The sequence below is a fragment of the Meriones unguiculatus genome, chromosome 1, assembly GCF_030254825.1.
Source record: "Meriones unguiculatus strain TT.TT164.6M chromosome 1, Bangor_MerUng_6.1, whole genome shotgun sequence".
In the NCBI taxonomy this organism is placed as follows: Eukaryota; Metazoa; Chordata; class Mammalia; order Rodentia; family Muridae; genus Meriones; species Meriones unguiculatus.
The window spans coordinates 53740809-53756515 of NC_083349.1; the positions used below are offsets into that span (position 1 = coordinate 53740809).

General features: G+C 41.8%; 1 protein-coding gene across 2 annotated transcripts in view; it reads left to right on the top strand.

Moving 5' to 3' along the window:
* Positions 1–15171, top strand: part of Lgi1 (leucine rich glioma inactivated 1) — a 46573-nt gene extending 31402 nt beyond the window's left edge. For both annotated transcript variants that reach the window (XM_021653103.2, XM_060388947.1), the window contains 4 exons: positions 3435–3506; positions 6483–6652; positions 6936–7100; positions 11877–15171. In XM_021653103.2, coding sequence (XP_021508778.1) covers positions 3435–3506; positions 6483–6652; positions 6936–7100; positions 11877–12712 — 1243 coding nt within the window. In that variant the 3' untranslated portion in view covers positions 12713–15171. The remainder of the gene's footprint in view (positions 1–3434; positions 3507–6482; positions 6653–6935; positions 7101–11876) is intronic.
* The last annotated feature ends 536 nt before the right edge of the window (positions 15172–15707 follow it).

Consider the following 15707-nt stretch of genomic DNA (forward strand, 5'->3'; position numbering starts at 1 on the left):
CATTAGTACCTGTGTGTGTTTGCTGTCACAGTGAACGAAAGCCACCTCCTTTGCTCAGTCTCTCACAGTTGTGGTAATTGTCAACTAGTCCTGTATGTCTACAGGAGCTCGCTCCTGACAGTGATGAGGCTCTGGTCCTGAGGTAAGTGATACGGGGCTCTGAGCTACATCACAGGCATTTCAACCAACCAGAGTTTCCACCAAAAATGAGAATAATATGAAATTGTCTCTCTGTGAAGCTGGTTGGGCAGGCAGGCAGGCTGTGGGGGCGGAGGGGACTGAGACAATGTAATGCAGGCTGGAAAACTTGATGCCGGGGGTGGAATCTGAAGGAAGGATCCTGTAATCCTAACCCCGGTGGAAGTCTAATCTTAAAGCAAGCAGTGCTGTCTCAGGCTCTACGCTGTCCCCTCTACTAATAGGCCCCGGATCTCATTCTCTTCACCCTTTTGGGTAGAAACCAAATGTTGAGCAAGATGCAAAGAGCTTTTCCCCCTTGGTAACCCTGGCCTGGTGCCCTAGGTGGCCTAAGTATCTCTACTCTGTGGAGAGGCTCTCTGAAGCCCTCAGGTCCCTCTGATGGATCCTGGAGAACCCAGGCCCTCTTCACTGCTGGCTCTGACAGGGGCACAGGAGTTTGTATGTCAGCAGTTTGTATGTCTCTTCCTAGACCTTTCTTTGCACATCCACAGACCTCTGTCCTCTCTCTGCCTGGAGACTACACTCCACATGCTGTGTTCATTTTCACTTAGGCATGTCATAGTGCATCAAAATCTACCCGTTTTGTAAACCTATGAAATACTCGGTGTTAATTGAGAACCATTGCTTATTTACACAATCCCTTATTAACGGAGATGGCAGTTGTTTCCAATTCTTCACAGCTGCAGACAATGCCAGATAAAAGCTTATGCAACAGAATGCTAGATGGTTCCAATTTCTCCCTATTTAAGAATTGTTAAACACTCTTAGCTGGCCCTAGGGGCCTTTTTCTAATCCACCTCATGCTTACAGCTTTACTGATCCCCTCCTGTGCTGGGATGTATTTTCCTACACCTACCATTCAACCTGCACTAGAACCATGCTTTCTCAAAACCCGTTCAGTTTTCTGGGAAGTGATTCCCAGACTCTGTCAGCGGGGCCTCTCTGTGATCCTCTGCCTGTGTTCTGTTCATCGAAATCGACCTGATGGCTCTGGGGCTGCCCAGAAAAGCAGAGAAACTCTCTGAAATCCAGTCCAAGGCTGAGGGCACAGGAAAGCCTCCTTCATGGCTCAGTCTTATTTCCTCTAGTTCTGTTTCTCAGTCAAGTCTTACTGTTTATCAAACCTCGGAAGTGCCAGCCTATCTTCTGTGACTAACCTTCACATCGCTCTTCATTGCTCCCATATGTGGACAGCCATGACATCTCATTCATGTAATCCATTTCCTAAATATTGCTTCCTGGACAATGTGCCCTCAGGAAGGAGCTTTTCCCTTAGCCTTTCCCTCCCCATCACCTTTTAAAGAACAATCTCAATACCAAATAGCCTAGGCTATCTTGTTTTCTTTCTTTTTTCATTTTCTTTTTCTAACAACATTTGAGATGAGATACTATTATTTTCATTTTTAAATGAAAACTAGAAAACTGAATTGTATTTTAGTCAGTCGTTTTTGTTTGTTTGTTTGTTTGTTTGTTGCCACCATAACAAGCATGTGTCATCATCACCTTATAAGAGGAACAGCTCATGTTGCTTCTACTTACAGAAGTTTCAGTTCGTGGTTGTTTTGAGCCTGGGGTGGCATATCGTAATGAGCATAGGTGGAGGAACTGAAGTCTTAACAATCAGAAAACAGAGATAGATAGAAAGCACATTGGTTATTTTCCCATTGCTGTGCTAAACTCCACCACCAAAAATCAACTTTGGGAGGAAAGGGTTTATTTGAGTTACATATCCCAGTCGCAACGCTTTGGTGGAAGCGAAAGCAGAAAATTGAAGGCAAGAACTGAAACAGAAGCTACTATGGGTTTGTCCCTCCATAGCTTCCTCCATAGCTTTGTCCCTCCATAGCTTTCTTACACACCCCAGGACCGTCTGCCCAGGGATGTCGCTGTGCACAGTGGGCTGAACCCTTCCACAGCAATCATCCATCCATCGAGAAAATGTCCCACAGGCCTGCCCATAGCTTGTGTCAAGTTAACAAAACCTAACCAGCCTAGGAGGGACCAGCTCACGGTCTCCTTTCAAGGACACATCCCAAGTGATTGCCCACTAGACCCCACTTCTTAAAATTTCTACCATTTCCCAATAACAACAGAGGCTGAGGACCAAGCCTCTAACAAGTGGGCCTGTAGCAGATCTTCCACACACCAGTGCAGCATGACTGTCAGAGGAGGCGTGAACAGAAGTTGTCCAGCTGGAAGTGGCCGAGTCTTGATTTTCACCCAGCTCCAACTGACTGTAAAACCATGCCCTTTGTTACCAAACCAGTGTCATGGAGGCTTGAACTTCCTAATTCTTTTCCCACTCTTACAGTCCACACTTCATTGAAAAAAAAAAAAAGTTTTGCCATCTAGTAGTAATTTCTAAAACCAACAAACAGCACTATTAACTTTAAAATAGGTTCTAAAAATCATGAATGCTTTAGCAAAACCTAAGAGCATCAGTACCTGGTACCATTCCCAGAGCTTGATCATGTCCATTTTTGTGTAACGACATGTATACATGTCTCTTACCTTGTTGCTATTAGAACTATTCTATGCTCATTCACCATTACCAGATTCATTCTTGTCACTGGGGGAGCAGCAACTAGGAAGAGAAAGAGAATGATGCTGCAATAACAGGGTAAGAATCAGAAGAAGGAAATAACTAAAGAGGATGGGTGAATGGACATTAGTAGAGAGAAAGTTCTCTGCCAGAATGGGAAACCAGAAGCAAAGGAATGTCCATTGGAAAGAATAAAGGACATGAAGACAAAAGGCTTGGAAGGTTAGCTGCTTTCTGAAGCAAGGCAGAGTGGGGAAGGAAGGAAGTGTAAGTCCCAGCCAAAAGAGAGAGGGCATTTGTAGGTGGCCTTACCACCAATGTAGTTGGGTATTACCTGGTAAGCATCCCCTAGGCCAGAACTCTGAGAGTTTGACTCTCGGCTTATGAATTCTAAGAGGGATACCCAAGCACCATTCTGCTGATGGTTTATTGTTGCTCTTGTCTCAAGTCAGTATCAAGACATATTGAGTGTTAGCTCAATGCTAAGTGGACACTGAAACAAAAAGGCCAGAAATTGAAATTTCGACAACAGAAATCTGCTATCTTGGGAAAGTAAAAGTACTGCATATAATTTAATGAACTGAAAATTATTTTTAAAAAAAGAACTTGTAAGTAAGCTTTATCGTAAATGCCCTTATTGAATTGTTCACTGCGTTTTTGTATCACCTTTTTTTTTTTTTTTTTTTTCTAGGAGTCTTGCAAACAACAATCTCCAGACACTCCCAAAAGACATTTTCAAAGGCCTGGATTCCTTAACAAATGTGTAAGAGGACCTAAGAAATCACCAACTAATTAATTTACAATAACTAATGGGGCCTGATATTGATGACTACTATTCTTAATTGGCTTTAAAATTAGAATGTTTTAATTGACTTCACTCTTGAGTCTACAAATACTAAATGTTTGACTTCTTTGTGATTTGGCATGGGAAATTCTGAATATACAGTACCCAGGGCATTACTCTGACAAAGCGTGTGCCTATCCTTAAGGGGTGATCATAAGGGTCACTGGGGGAGCCTGGAGAGGAACGACCTCCACAAAAATGTCAAGATCTCCTTTTTCTCATGAGGTTCAGGAAGTAGGGCCACAAAGAAAAAACATAAAGGAGTCTGGGAAACTGACAGAATAAGATGAAAGGTTACACCCATGGGTTGGTCAGGCAAGAGAAATGGAGCAGGAAGTGGGGGAAGGGCGGAGGTTTGCCTTTTCTCTCATTAGTCTGAACAATAACTCCAGGCTTAATCCCCAGGGATTTGGCTTTAAGCCCCAGGAAGGGAATGAACTTAATTATTTTTGACCCCTTTTCAAACAAAAGAGCTTTCAAACTTTGACTTTTAAGCCTCAGAGTGAAAGATCTTCTCAAGGAATTTGTATATTTTGCTGTAAGCAAAGCCACTTCTATATGCCCAATCTTCCAAAAGCAATTTGGTCTCCTTAAATGTCTTCCAGAACATTAGCAGGGCATTTAAATGTCATGAAGAAGAATATAGGAACAAATGAAAAGATGTGTGAGAATGCTTTTTTACTATTATTTACTTTGCTATAAAATATATATAGAGAAAATTAAATAAATATGAAGGTATCGTGAAACTTAAATAATTTTTTAAGATTTTGGTAGAACCAATAGAGAAAGTAAATATAATAACACATGTACACACAGAGGATATATCTATATCTATATCTATATCCATATCTCCAAAACTGCTTTCTCTAATAAAAACAAAGCAAAAAAAATAATCTGAATTAAGAACTTCCTTCTAATCCAAATTTACCTTCAAATTAAGAAGCTAATCAAACCCTTTCTTTATTCCTTCTGGTTGCCCCAGCAACTCTATCATGCCTACTTTCCTAATTCCTGAAAACTGATTTATTTCCAAGCATGTGCCAGAATCAAGAAACTTCCTTGAGAGACCTGACAAATCATTTATCTGTTCTAGTTTACAATAGCCCAGATGGGCTGGTGCTCTTGAGGTAAGGTCACTTCCAGGAATGTTTTGAAATTTAGATGATGCCCCAAGACTTACCTGGGATGTAGTTCATGGTAGAGCTTCTATCCCATCCTGTGTCATTTGCCTTAAACACTTAAAATTTGGCTCAGCCGGGTGGTGGTGACACACACCTTTAATCTGAGGACTTGAGAGGCAGAGGCTGTAGGAACTCTGAGTTGGAGGCCAGCCTGGTCTACAGAGCAAGTTCCAGGATAGCCAGAACTACAGAAAGAAAGAAAGAAAGAAAGAAAGAAAGAAAGAAAGAAAGAAAGAAAGAAAGGAAGGAAGGAAGGAAGGAAGGAAGGAAGGAAGGAAGGAAGGAAGGAAGGAAGGAAGGAAGGAAGGAAGACAGGAAGGAAGGAAGACAGGAAGGAAGGAAGGAAGGAAGGAAGGAAGGAAGGAAGGAAGGATCAAAATTTGGCTTTGTCTTCCCAGAGAATCCCAGAATGAGTTTAACCCAAATCAAGAATTATTTTAGAAGTACAAGGATTCATGATAACTTGTCTTTTAGTAGGTTTTCTATTGATTTTTTTAAATGAACATAGACTTTAGGAAATATTTAAATACTCTTGTATTTCAAATTAATTATGAGCTGCATGATGAATGAGCAGAACCTGTCTTATGACTTCTGTGTGACCAGAAAGGAAATGGAGAACCTCCACAGAGGCAGAGAAAATAAACAGAGAGCTTGGTGATCCAGGGCCATGAGAGGAAATTTAAACTCTGCTGTAGAGCTTACGACAGGCAAGGACTATTGCACGTATTATGTCTGCATTAACTGTGCTATGGCAAAGTAATTTCTTATTAAAATGGAATTTGTAGACTACAGAACAGGGTCAGGATTAACTGGATATATATATATATATATATGAAGAAGAAAATCCACTGCTCACTGGATTTAATTAAATACCATACAGCAATCAGTATACTCTATCCTCTAGACTCAATAAGGTGGCTACTGGACACCCATAGCCACAGTGCCCCTGGGGTGTGCAAATGAGGCACTGAATTTTATGTTTTACATTTATTTATTTATTTGTGTCCTAGGGATAGTCCTTGGGTCACACCTTTTAATAGGCTAAGCATGCATGGGTACACTCAATATTCTTAATAATATTTTTAAGATTTATATTGCATTTTTTCTCATTTTAATATATTAGAAAATAATTACATTTGGAGCAACTTAGGTCCATGAATCCACTTTTGAACTATAAACTTTATGAACTCTAAATACATGCATATGTATTCATGATGAAAATTTATCATCCACATTAAGATGTAAGTATAAACTATACAGAGGACCTCAAAGATAACACAAAGAGAGAGAGAGAGAGAGAGAACATAGAGTATTGACTAATCAGTATGCTCTCCCAATATGTTCATATTGATTACACATCTAGATGATAAAATCTGGAACTTGTTAAAGTACATAAAACTTTAAAATTAATATTCGTTTATTCTCACATATCTTTAGCGCCCATACAGAAGAATGCAAGCTACACACATGACCCATACACTATTCCGTTGACTCTACTCTCTAGTCTAAGACACCGTTGAATCCAGACAGAGCCAGGTTATTAGGCTCCGGGGTGGCCTTTAAGGTACTCTGTGATCACCTGAGCCCAAACTGAATGGGCAGTCAAATTCAGCACAGGTGATGGAGCATGTGCAGGTTCATGCTGGGGCTGAAGTCATGCTTGGGTCATGACAAGACCCATCCACTGCAAATGCAGCCGAGGTTTCTGTTCCAGGGACCTGAGAGGGAACTCATTTAACTGTGACTGTAAACTGAAGTGGCTGGTGGAATGGCTCGGCCACACCAATGCAACTGTGGAAGACATCTACTGTGAAGGGCCCCCGGAATACAAGAAGCGCAAAATCAATAGCCTCTCCCCCAAGGATTTTGACTGCATCATTACAGGTAATGTATTGAAAACCATTTCTACAGCAGAAAAATTATTAAAAGGCTACATTTTTTTCCAAGTATAAAAATTGATTTTTAAAAATGTTAAGAACCATCTGAACAACTTAACATGTGAAATATTATGAACCTTTAAAGCTTTACATGCTTAAAAAGAGCAGAATTGACATTTTATTATTTCTCTGAAATACATACATTTCTTACGGGTATTTGGGATCTAGCCAAGGAGCGAGGCATTAGTATTATTAGCACATTTACTCATCTTCTTTTCCCATTTTTGCAGAATTTGCAAAATCTCAAGACCTGCCTTATCAGTCACTGTCCATAGATACCTTTTCTTATTTGAATGATGAATATGTAGTCATTGCTCAGCCTTTTACTGGAAAATGCATTTTCCTGGAATGGGACCATGTAGAGAAGACCTTCCGGAATTACGACAACATCACAGGTATGGAGAGCCTAACAGTACTGAGTAGAGCATTAAACTGCTTTGACCAAGGGCAGCAGAAGCGGAGGAGTTTGTGGAGAAATGCTTTGACCAGCCTTGATGGCATTAAGCACAACTTTTTACTAAGTGACTTGAGATTGCCTGCTAAACTTTAGCTAACCCTTAATTCCTAAATATACTCTTGAAGGAGGATTGCTTTTCTTCAGAGTGAAGCACTGGATCATAGTGATCAATTATAATCTAGGTTTCTGCCACTGTTTAGCCAGACAAGCCCATCACCTTTACTGTATCCTCATTGTCCTTAACTGTAATATAAGAAGATAAAATATACTGGGCCTGGTGGTGCTGATGTGATGTCCCAGGGCTTGGAAGGCTGAGCCAGGTGGATCAGATCAGGAGACCTAACTCAGTTACCGAGTAAGACCCTGTCTCAAACAAACAACAAACAAAGCCCACAAAACAAAGGGGGTATAGCCAGGGAGAACGCTTGCTGGGTACAGCACTCACTGCACAAGCGTGGAGAGCTGGGTTCGAATCCCAGGCACCCTGTAAAAAAGCCTGGCACAGGGGCAGGCATCTGTCTGTAACCTCAGCCTTGGAGAGCTCACACAGGTAGAGCCTGAGGGTTCACCAGCTAGCCAGTCTGGCCAAATCAGTGAGCTCCAGGTTAAGACAGAAGCTCTGTCTCCAGTCAGTGGAGAAGCAGCTGAGGAAGACAGCCAACATTGACCTCGGATCTCCACATGTGCAAGCGTGGATGAGCGCACCCTCAATACATGTATGCACAAACAACACCCTCCCCCCATACATGGTGTTGGGGGGGGAGGAAATAATAAGCAGTTTCCTGTTTTTAGCTCTGCGAAAGGACACAATTGTGATCAGACTCTAACACATAAATGAATATACATAGTGCAAAAATATGGTTATCATTCTAATTAAATCTGCTTGAATTTAAAGTGAATTAAATAAGAAGGCTATTTTAGATCAACTCTCAGACTGTGTTGCACATTTTAATAAAATGTTAATGTATTCCTTGAAACAAAAAGGGTTTTGTGGACCAATAAATCTATAAGCCATATCTGCCTCTTGGAGATTCATAATAAATATAGTTAGGGATTATTAGAAATCTGGCAGTGTGTAAATCTATTGTCAACATTTTTTTTTTAATTTGTTCATAGAATCCATTTTTATTTTCCACGAAAGGTGCTACTTGAGAGAGCTCTTAAGTTTTGCTCCCATTTCAACAGTTTTTAAAATTGTAAAATATCAGTCAAAACAGTTCTGAAAGCTGTTATTTTCTAACATCTTGAACCCTGCTCCTAAGAATACCCAGCTTTCTCATAAAAGGCCACCATTAGCTGGGCAGGGGTGTCACACCTTTGTAATCCTAGACCTCGGGAGGCTGAAGCAAAAAGATTGTGACTTTCAGGCCAGCTTGGGATATATAGTGAGACCCTGTCTCCAGCAAAGGAGGGTGGAGACTTACCATATGGCAAAGTACGAAGGGTCATAATTATTCCTTGGATTTTGCCAGCAGCCAAATTCATTATTTATTATGATAAGCCTATTCATTTTCAAATGTCTAAAGAGTCCTTGCTTGATAATGAGGTCCCCTAGGGGAATGGATTTATCCAAATCGAGATTCTGGAAATCCACTCCCTTTTTTTCATGCTTCCCTTTCTTCCTGGGTTTTTTAATGGGTTGCATTCAGGCTCCATGCTGTCTGAAATCTTCTGATGTATGCACATTCCACCATCTACTGTTTGTTTGTTTCAGGGTCTTACTGTGTCTTCAAGGCTGGACTTGAACCCACAATCCTCCTGCTTCAGCCCAAGTGTTAGGATTTTATATGCATGTGTCTCCATGCTCAACTTGCTCTGGATAACACTGTAAAGTAGAATTTGAAAGGAATGAATCATCTGCTTATAGATTTTTCAAGGGTTTTTGTTTTGTTTTGTTTTGTTTTGTTTTAGATGATAGCTTACTTTGTTCCTGGTACTGTAACAAAATACCTCAGGCTTGGTTATTTATAAACAACAGAAATGTGTTTCTCACAGATCTCAGAGCTGGGAAGTCCAAAAGATTCAGTGTCTTGTAAGAACTTGCTTTCTACTTCAAAGATCGCCTCTTTTCTATGGATGTGCAGGGCAAAAAGAAGGACAAATACATTAAAAAGACCCTCTCAAGCCCTTTTATGAGGACTCCACTGTTGTGATTGAATCAGCTCCTGCAGGTCTCAGGTCTTCACACTGTCGAACTGAGGGTTACATTTTAACATGAATGTGGGGATTTGTACATATTCAAACCATATAGATCACAAATAAAACGACATGTTTGCTGGTCTCTCCATCATGGGCAGGCATCACTGCCCACCTGAGGTGTTATTCCTTCAGAATATACATGTAGCCACAGAATTCTTCTCAATATAAGCTTACCAGGGAGTCACAATCAGTCTGTCAATACAGGCACCTAAAATGAAATCCGATGGCCATCCCTAACACATTCTAACCCTTATTGTGTAGAAAAACAACAACAACAACAACAAAAAAAAAAAAAAAAAAAAAAAAACCTGTCCCTAGAGACGTCATCACCCCTGTAGGTTACACAATAAGTTTAATTCTGAAAGAAGTCTCAAGTAAGGACAGGGCAGATGGCTTTGTTGGTAACCTGAGTCCGAGTCCCAAAACCTATATAAAAAAAACTGAGCGTGGTACTGTGCGTGTTTAACCCCAGCATTGAAGAAGTAGAGACAAAAGGATTCCTGTGACCACAAGCCAATCAACTTATCCTAATCAGGGAGCTCCAGGCCCCAGCAAGAGACCCTACTTCCAAAACCAAGCTGGCAACACTGGGGAATGACATCTGGGTTTGACCTCTGAGTTCCACATGTGTTCATGTATCTGTACACACACACACAGATCTTTTTTTTTTCCAATTAGTAGAGAGCTTTCCTATGAGACTCCTTCCCTCAAAGCCCTAGAGCTTTAGTCAGAAAACCCTGGGGTAGATTTGCTCTGTAGGTCTTTGGATTTCCAAGTGCTAAATTTCCTCTAGGATATTATTACACTATGTTGTTTTAAACAAAATCTCAAGCTTTCAATTTTAGCAATGAAGACCCAGGAGCCAGATGCTGGGGTGAAAGCCTACTAGCTCAGAGAGGCAAAGAAAGCACCTAGCTGACCTTCCTCCTCAACCAATATTCCAAAAGGAAGTTCCTTCTTCCTCATGCCAGCTCAGAAAAAAACAACAACAAAAACAAAACAAACAAACAAACAAAAAACCCTCAAACTGAATGTCCTTCCATCCTTCCCTCTACTTCCTGTGTGTCTTTCTATCTCTCCTCTTGACTTCCTCTTACCCTCTATGGTTTTTTTTTTTCCTATGTTCACTTCCTGTCAACTGGTTGCTTCTCCACCTCCTGACCTATGGTTGACTTTACTTAATCCTGTTTACAGTATTTAAACAGAAAGCTCTTGGATTAAAGGTGTGTGCTAGGGCAGAGCCACACCACAACTAGAAACAGGTTTTTCCGGTAAACAGCACAGTCTCAGGGTTCACAGTGCCATCAAATGTCCTGTAACAACACTGTATTCATAAATGTCATGCTCTTAGATAACAGACACCAAGGTAGGCCACTGACAGGCCCTTTATTGTTATCCGAGGTTTCCCCTAAGTAGCTTTAAGGAGCAGCAACCCATGGCAGTGCCCACGTCTCTTTCACTTTTCAAAAGGGTTTCTCTGCCTTTTTGTTTTCTCCTACAGCCGGTGTCCTAAAGCTCCAGGTCAACAGTAAAAACTTCTGCCAACCAGGGCTACATAGTGAGGCACTGTCTAAATAATTAAATAACCCAAAGACTCTGATGGGCCCATGTTTGAATCACAGCTCTGTCTTCTGGTAGCAGAACTTAGCCACTCTGAGTCTAGTTGAGTTTGATCATCTAGAAAAAAAAAAAAAAACTAAACAGGCATGGTGGTGCACACTTTACTCTCAGCTTTCGGGCGGAGGAAGTAGGAGATTTGTGAGTTTGAGTTTGAAGCCAGCCTAAACAAAACGTAAAGACAGTGAAAAACTCTGTCTCAAAAAACAGATACACACAGGTGCACACCCATAAAGATAAGAAAAGGGAAGATAACATTTATCTCAAGGTTATTGGAATAATTTAGTGTTGTGATTTTTAGAAGAAGCGTATCTTCAGAAATGGTAGCTTTTAAATCCAATGGGAGAAATTAAATCAGGTATGTCAGGGAAAACAAGACCTTCTGCAAAGAGTGAGAGGAGGGTTCAGGTCATATATGGTGTCCTAAATGCCTAGAGTAGGTTGGATGTGACATAGCCAACTTCATTGTTCATAACACAGTCCCATGGCTGTAAAGGCCCAGAACCTGAGAACACTACTGCTTGGAGAGAGGTCCTGCCTAGCAAACCCAGGGAATCTCTCATTTTAGGCTGATTTCTGTGAAAGTTTCCAGTGAAGTTTCCGCTGCGTATTTACATCAGTGGGTTCTTAAACTCCCTAATGCTGTGACCCTTTAATACAGTTCCTCATGTTGTTGTGACACCCCCAACCATAAAATTATTTTTGTTTCTACGTCATAACTGTAATTTAGCTATCGTTATGAATCATAATGTAAATATGTGTTTTCCAATGGCCTTAGGTGACCCCTGTGAAAAGGTCATTTGACTTCCCATGGGGTCACGACCCACAGGTTGAGAACCACTGGTTTGCAGGTTCCAAAGATGGCCACACATCTAACATTTCATCTGTTTTCCCCCAGGCACGTCCACCGTGGTGTGCAAGCCCATAGTCATTGACACTCAGCTCTATGTCATTGTGGCCCAGCTGTTTGGTGGCTCCCATATCTATAAGCGAGATGGCTTTGCAAACAAATTCATAAAAATCCAAGATATTGAAGTTCTCAAAATCCGAAAACCCAATGACATCGAAACGTTCAAGATTGAAAACAACTGGTACTTTGTTGTTGCTGACAGTTCCAAAGCTGGGTTTACTACCATTTACAAATGGAATGGAAACGGATTCTACTCCCACCAGTCCCTACACGCCTGGTACAGGGATACTGACGTGGAATACCTAGAAATAGCCAGAACACCACTGACCCTCAGAACCCCACATTTAATCCTGTCCAGTAGTTCCCAGCGCCCTGTTATTTACCAGTGGAGCAAAGCAACACAGTTATTCACCAACCAAACTGACATTCCCAACATGGAGGATGTGTACGCGGTGAAGCACTTCTCTGTGAAAGGAGATGTATACATTTGCTTGACCAGATTCATTGGCGACTCCAAGGTCATGAAGTGGGGTGGCTCCTCCTTCCAGGACATCCAGAGGATGCCGTCCCGAGGATCCATGGTGTTCCAGCCTCTTCAGATAAATAATTACCAATATGCTATTCTTGGAAGTGATTACTCCTTTACTCAAGTGTACAACTGGGATGCAGAGAAAGCCAAATTTGTGAAGTTTCAGGAATTAAATGTTCAGGCACCCAGATCATTCACGCACGTGTCCATCAACAAGCGTAATTTTCTTTTTGCTTCCAGTTTTAAGGGAAACACGCAGATTTACAAACATGTCATAGTTGACCTAAGCGCATGAGACACCAAATTCCATGGCTGCCATTGGAAACTTTCTACAGTATGTGACCTGGATGAACTCAATGCATGTTGACTTTGTTATCACACCTGCAGATGAATGCCTTTCAACATCGAGACTGCTAGAGCCAATACTACCAGTATCACCATCCTTAACTGTCCAGTCCAGTGGTGTGGGAAGTTCCCTTTTATAAGACAAAGTTTCATTCTGTAACTGTTCTTTGCAGTGAAGATGTGTAAATAAGCGTTTAAATGGTATCTGTTACTCCGAAAAGAAATATTCATATGTACTTTTCCATTTATTTATTCACATGTTCAGAAACAACTGCCAAATAAAATGTTTACATTTTCTTTCATATCCCAAAGGTAATTATTTACAAGAGCTCTTTGATTCTTGTTGATTGTATGTTGGAAATAGTTTTATACAATAAGATTATATTTGGATCAAGGGTTTATGGTGTGAATATTGAGTAAAGATTTTAAAAATGAAAATAATTTCCCATAATTTATAAACATGTTTATCTGGGTTCTATAAGTGGATTTGAACACTCAGAAGTCACGACTTTTAGGGACACTTTGAGGTAAAAATGAGAGGGAGAGAGTTTGCCTAGGATGTTAAGACTAACCTGTAAAGGAGAGGAAGACTACCCTGTCCCATATGATAGCCTGGGCTAAAAATTCCACTCAGCCATTCTATAGAAGAAATTTAAGATTTAGGACTGAATAGCCTCTGACCCAGGACTTTCTAAATGTCTAACTCTAGAGTCACCTGGCAGCTGGTAGATTGTAACTTTGTGTACAGCACTTGCCTCTCACATGTGGGCTCTGGAGGCCTCCCTAGATGGTGGAGGGCATTTTGCTTCTAGACACTGAATTTGCTATAACTGACCTGCCGCACAGTGCCTACAAGGCTCATGTTTGATTTTCTAGATTCCTGCTCTAGATCACTTGGGTCATTAATACCTAGCACAATGCCTGTTAGGTATACAGTAGGCTCACTTGCTTTTCAAAGGCTGGAGATACAGTACTTTCATGGGAAAGTACTCATGTGGCATGTGTGAAGCCCTGAGTCCAATCCCCAGACCCAAACAGAAAAGCTTTTGAAAAAATGTGTGTCTCCTCTTATCATAAATTCCACGAGCCCCTCGGACCCACCTACCACTTATTGGATACTTGTTAAGAATGTAGTGTGGTTGAGGGCGACTAATGCAGGAGGAGGGTGTGACACCTGCCCTCTGTATTCCTAGAAAAAGCATGCAAGTGGGCTAAAAAGACAAAAGTATGGACTAAGCGATGGATGTGAAGAATCATCTGAAAATTCTAGATTTGGAGTGTCATGGGAACAAGAAGCGTGACTTTGGGGAAGCTATGCTCTCTGACTTAAAAAGAAAACATAGTTTCAAAAGGAGGTGTGTGGGGAAGACATTTCTGGCATAAACTGGTTGCGTGTGCTGCCTTTAGGAGGGCTTTTGAGCTTGCTTATGCCCCACTGGGTGGAGGTGGGCAGACAGCAGCTCCTGGTGCCCAGGAGAAGCCTGATAGACTGAGACATGGTGGGGTCTCCATAAGAACCACACAGTCTTCAAAGAAGCCCTGCCCTGGGCCATCACACGCCAGGGCAGGAGTTCATTACCCATAAAGAAAAGGGGAGAAGAAAGCTTAACCACTCATCCTTCACCAGCCTTGGGTTGCCTCTTCCTTTGTTCTGACGAGCAATGTTGTATGTTGCTTTGTACAGTCTGGGTTGAAAGCCAGCTCGCTGCATACAGGCTTTCCAACAGGCAAGATACTTCACCCACCTGAGCCCACCTCTTCATTTGTAAAGATGCTTCCAAGAGGAAAATAAGGGTGACATGAGAAAGCACGTGAGCAACAGATGATATTTTTTAAATATACCCCGTGCCCCCACCCCTGTGTTGTGTAAGACCCTACCCCCAAGTTCATTAAGAGGTAGCATCTAACTCAAGCTGTCTTTCATCTGAATGGTTGGTGACTTGCTTGTCATTCATTGAATATGGTGAAAGTGATACAGTTTGGCTCCCATGCTTGTAATTCACTGAATATGGTGAAAGTGATAGTTTGGCTTCCATTCTAGGTCATAAAAAACCATGAACTCTTTCTTGCCTTGTAAACTGGGACACTTGCCTGCAGAGCCCGAAACAGCTTTATAAGAAGTCTTACTCACCAGAGGCCATTGTTCCGTGTTGAAAACCAGACCCCACGGAGCAATTACCTCCTGGTGCTTTGATCAACAGGCCCAGCTGGTGTTACAGCCAACGGCCAGCATCAACCGCCAGTCCCATGAAGCCCACAACTCCAGACCCTGCCGTCAAGTTGCTACCAAACATCAATTCTTCCCACCAGAAGGGCAGCCATTAGAGAGCAGCAAGCCATCCTCGATATCCCTGCCCAAATTCGTGACCTGGACTCTATGAGCAAAATAAAGTGGTTGTTTTAAATGGATATGTTTGGGGGTGATTTGTTTTACAACTGCAGTCAACATAAGGTAAATGAAGTGCTTTGAGCAGAATGGCCTGTCGTGGACACTCTCCACACAGTAGTTACCTGGTAGGCTCCACTCCTGGCATAATGCACAGTTTTGGATCACACTCTACCCTTTAAAGGACAGCTACTTTTCTCAATCCTGTGTCAGTGTTCTTACCCTGTCCTGAGCATTGTTCCCGGATGCAGAGACTATGCATTCACAGACTGTTGTGTGCAGTGGCAGTAATTTACCTTAAAGCCTGAAACCCGGAGCTGGGGGGTGGGCTGGCTGAATTCGGGCCGCCATCCAGGCCTGTCTACTTTCTGTCATAAGGTGTTGTCTTCCAAAAATTCACTCTCCCACTATATGTGGGACTGTAGAAAACACAAGAAAGCAGTGGGGAGACAGAGGAAATAAACTTAAGACCCTACAGAGGTACAACGCTAGCCTCCTCTGGCCACAAATGACTGGGCCTGGATGCACTCCCGGGCCAGGTGTGTGGCCCGGTCAGTTA